At 35.1% G+C, this 4,433-nt stretch overlaps 1 protein-coding gene across 2 annotated transcripts; it reads right to left on the bottom strand.

Moving 5' to 3' along the window:
- Positions 1-794: 794 nt before the first annotated feature.
- On the bottom strand, positions 795-3,221 carry LOC107822169 (uncharacterized). Of its 2 annotated transcripts, none has more exons than XM_016648675.2 (2): positions 1,570-3,221; positions 795-1,441 (listed from the first exon to the last, which is right to left on the bottom strand). In XM_016648675.2, the coding sequence occupies exons 1-2, from the start codon at positions 2,530-2,532 to the stop codon at positions 1,394-1,396; spliced, it is 1,011 nt and encodes a 336-aa protein (XP_016504161.1). In that variant the 5' UTR covers positions 2,533-3,221; the 3' UTR covers positions 795-1,393. The 2 variants fall into 2 exon arrangements, with proteins under 2 accessions (XP_016504161.1, XP_016504160.1); XM_016648674.2 differs by having other exon boundaries at positions 803-1,444; positions 1,570-3,217.
- Positions 3,222-4,433: the final 1,212 nt, after the last annotated feature.

The raw sequence follows: 4,433 nt of genomic DNA, 5'->3' as shown, positions 1-4,433 counted from the left end.
ATATCACACTTTGCTAAGCATACTTTTGGGTTGGTTTAGCCTAGCATTCATCCTAGCTAGGCTTAATACATTAAATCAGTAGAAGGACTGATTGAAATGAAGTGGTAGACAAAAGGCTGCCATATTCATGACCCTTAATCCCACATTAATTAGATTGACCAAATCGAAATTGTCCTTTCACTAATTAAAAGTTTAATTGCTGGATATAGGGGTAATCATTTACAGTTTGCACGAACTAGAGCAAGTGAATTTAGTCATAAGGAGTAAAGAAACTAAGCAATACTAGCAGCTGTATAAGATCTGCCACCTTTTCTGGTGTTTTGATATGCCATTTGAAGGGCAAAAACAACTGATGATGATACAAAATCTTCCTGATTAGCATCATATCAAAACCATAAATTCAAGCTACTATTTTGATATCAGTAATGATCATTTAAGCTCCTACATTAGTTTCTTTGCCCCTTTAAGTGGTCCAGATTTGTTCAGGATTAAATGCATGTCTTATAAACTTTTCGAATTAGCTAGGTTTTACCCAGCACGTTAAATTGGACCTAAAACAAAGAAAATGAATTAGTAGGTTGTGTTTCGAAAATTTGTGGCCAGGAATATGCATATAACAGTTCTGTTAAACCATAGCTATTGAAAAATGTATCGCACGAAAATGAGAGTACACCAACACAAACACAAGACAAATAGACAAATATTTTTACTTCTTTTTATAAACTTCATAGACCTAGTGCATACACAAAATTGCATAACTACAAATGCTTAAAGAGTGAACAAAGTAATATTGTGCATCAACAACTACACCTCAAACTCAAACAAAGATGGGGTCGGAGATATCGACATTATCATCATCATGCCAGATTGACATTATTTATTCCATTGTGCACATATCTATGTTTTACATGATTAAAATTATTTATTTTATCAAGAATAAAGGATCTGTGAGTCGTACTGCTTATGGAAAATGAGAATCGCAAAATTGTTATATCTGCACACTGATTCAAACCTAGGGAGGATCAAGGATATGTTCCATTCCATCTATATATACAAAAGCCCTTAGGAATGGCTAGACTATAAAAAATTGAGTTTCTCTCATTTCTTCCAAATTAAATTTGACCCCTTGGGGTTTTGGCCTAATGTTTTACAACGTTTTTTATATATTGATCTTTGTTTCAATAAGCTAAGCTCCATCAATACTATGTGGTGGTTTTATTAACAATTAAAATAAAAAGACATAGCGCTATGTACAGACTAGAGAGATTTTCACAAAGAGAACAAATGAAGTACAAATTATTTTACATTACCAAACAGAGAATCAAACAACGTTCTTCTGGCCGAGTAGCACAAATTTGAAGAAGGTTTCTGTGCCTGAAAAAATTTCCTTGCCCTAGACTTCCCACAGCTTATTACCACAAAATTGGAAGTCTGTAAATTGCTGCTGTAGGAGAAATAAATAAAAAACAAAGACAACAACCACATAATCAGAAGCTGGTGGTGAAATTATGCGAACAATTAATCATCTATTTAACTATATTAATCATGTTGTTTAATTATTGAACCAACCTGATCATGGGAAATTCCAACTGCATTTTGCTGATAGTTGAAGATGCTAAATTGACTCCAATCTCCAAAATTAACCACCAAATTACAGTCATCAGCACTGTTCTCATGAGTCATGGCTTTGGATTTACTAAGGCTTTTCTTTAGTTTTGTTCGCTCTCTAGCCCTAACCCTTGCTTGATTCCTCGATTCCCTTGTAATAAGAGGATCAAATGTAGCTCTACGAGCAGTTTTACCCTTCTTTTTCAACGGTCCTTTAGCAGTTTCCAGCTTCTTTTTATCAGTAATAGAAGAAGATTCATCAGTTCCTGATATAACCTCACACTCAGAAATAGAGGATATTGCAGTACTAATTGCACCAATTCCATTGGTAGTACTGCAGCTTTGTTTAGGAAGGGATTCTCCTTCTTTATTGCCTTTAGCTAGCTCTTCGATTTCAGACTCCGATTTGGTAAGCAACCATTCTACAGTTTTACTTGCCTTATCGAACCCCAACATGTCTTGTAAACTGAAAAACTTGCGAGCTGCATCAAGGGAAAGTCTCATCCTTCGATCTCTAAGGCCACGAGCAGTGCTAATCTTGCTATGTCGATCTTTATGGGAACATTTCTTGTTTTTCCGTCCATGAATGATACTAATGGTGCCGCTCATATCATCTCTTTTGTTTTCGCGGCCTTCTACTCTTTTTTCTTCATTTCCTCCCAAACCCTGACTGTTTGTAACAGTTTCTATGTTATAAACTTTTACACTATGATCAGAATTGATGACGGTTTCTTTGTTATTAGTAACAGTCTCAGTGCTCTCAGCTAAGATGTCAAGACTCTGATCTTCTATCAACGGTACTTGTTGCTCTTGAAGGTAATCGTCATGATAATATTGGAAGAATAGTTCGTCTCCATATTGCATACAAGGAGAAGGGATGTTGAAAATGGGGCTGTAGTTGCAGCTATTGCTTGGCGGATACATTTGTTATATATATAGAGAGAGTATATATTTTGCAGCTGTAGCTTGAGGGAGCTATGTGGTGGGACTAAGCTAGATCTTGAGAAAGACGGATAAAACACAGTTAAAACATCTTTTGATTTGGCTACTTAACCAAAAGCAAAGCTGTAGCTACAAGGAAAACAAGAGTATTAATTAAGACTACTGAGAGAGACATCATCATTCGGTTAAGTAGCTAGATTTGGTTTTAATTTCTTTGTCTTTTATTTTCCAAGTTCTATGTCCTTATAAGGCTCTAGAAAGAGGAAGCAAAGACTACGCTTGAACTATTTGGTTGACCACATGCTGATGAAATCATATCATTTTTTCTGCTTGAGAACGACAGCTCTCGCTATATCTATACAATGTCTATGTGGTTTTTGATATGTGAGTGCCTTATGAATATATATATATATATATACACATAGATTGCAGATCTCTAGTGTGTGTGCGCGCGCGTGCCTAAGCATTAAGCTATGCAGCTAGCTACAACTGGAGCTTGAGAAAGACAGGCATGGTGTTTGGAGGAAAAATTTTACAGATACAAAGAACCATACACAATTCCCTCCATCTTTACAATTCTAAAGCAAAGAAGTTGGAAAGGGAAAGGAAATAGCAAAGATGGGGATAGAGAAAGCAAACGATAGTACTATATTTGTAGTAATGCCGGTATTTTTGGGAAGTGAATGGGTACGAAGGACCTCTTATTATGGCTCTTCACGTGATATCAGCTGACACAGAGACAAATACCATTCTCTCTCCCACCTGATTTCCACGACCCAGACCAGTCACCCTTCTTTGTCCTCCACACATTCAAAAATGAATTTAAATTATGCATACAAGCACTCAATAGCAAAGCTAGAAATTTTGGGAGCGTGGTCAAATTTGAAACAAGTAAAAAAAAAATTCCGACAGTCAATATGTGTTATATACTTCTAAAATATAATATTTTATTTATATATATAGTGTAATTTTTTACTAAAGGGTGGTCAATTGACTACCCAATTATGACTAATTTGACTTCGCCACTGCTGACAGTGCAAAGAATTTTTACAGCATCAGTATAGTATGTTATATATATATATATATATATATATCAAAAAAGAATCGATATTTAATTGGAATTTGTATTTACCTCGGGAGGTATTGGTTTTATGTCCCTCTCCTTTGTATTTAATTTTTGTTATTAATTAAATTTTTTAAAAAAAGAGTCGATAAATAAAAAGAAAACAAGAAAAACTTCATCATTTTATTGGCAAAGTCTTAATCAAATTAAGTAAATTAATAACAGCTTGCGTGCTACTTTTCTGCCTTTGAATCTCGACTGTAAAGGAGAAGAGAATAATGGGAGACTGCGTTTGAAACTAATACGCAACATTGTCTAACCTCGACAAGGACAATTATTTCATTTGAGGGGATACCATTATTAAACCACAATTTGAATGAATTAAACCTCAAGCCTATATATTACTAGTAAGGGAGTGAAGAAGCCTGTAGATGCTTGCTTATGCAACTTTTGACCTAGGGTTCTCAGACCATGTCGCTTTCACTAAAAAGAGAACCCTATCTTTTCCCCACTCACCCCATCTCTCCCCCCCCTCCTCTCCCCCCACCACCTTTTTCTTCATTCTCCGTACTATCTCTTTCTATCAACATGACTTCGTGCCTAATTAAGTCCATATATCTCATTGTGAGTTTAGAAAGTGATCAGGGTGGAGCCAGTTTGCTCGTTACCGGTTCGGCCAAACCTAGTAACTTTGATCTAAATATTTACGTAATTTTTTTTAAAAAGTTTATTGAATATATTAAATTATTAATTTAGAACGCAATAACTTAAAAAGATTATGATTCAAATTAATAAGTTTCAAATTTTGACTCCGTCTCCA

This window comes from Nicotiana tabacum, chromosome 8 (assembly GCF_000715075.1).
Source record: "Nicotiana tabacum cultivar K326 chromosome 8, ASM71507v2, whole genome shotgun sequence".
Lineage (NCBI taxonomy): Eukaryota > Viridiplantae > Streptophyta > Magnoliopsida > Solanales > Solanaceae > Nicotiana > Nicotiana tabacum.
The sequence above is the reverse complement of the archived record's forward strand: the minus strand, read 5'-3'. Positions and strand labels throughout refer to the sequence as shown.

Excerpts from the sequence above, each read along its gene's own strand:
- LOC107822169 (XM_016648674.2), bottom strand. The coding sequence starts at position 2,532 with ATGTATCCGCCAAGCAATAGCTGCAACTACAGCCCCATTTTCAACATC. Across the intron at positions 1,445-1,569 it reads TTGGAATTTCCCATGATCAG|CAGCAATTTACAGACTTCCA; the intron begins GTTGGTTCAATA and ends TTTCTCCTACAG.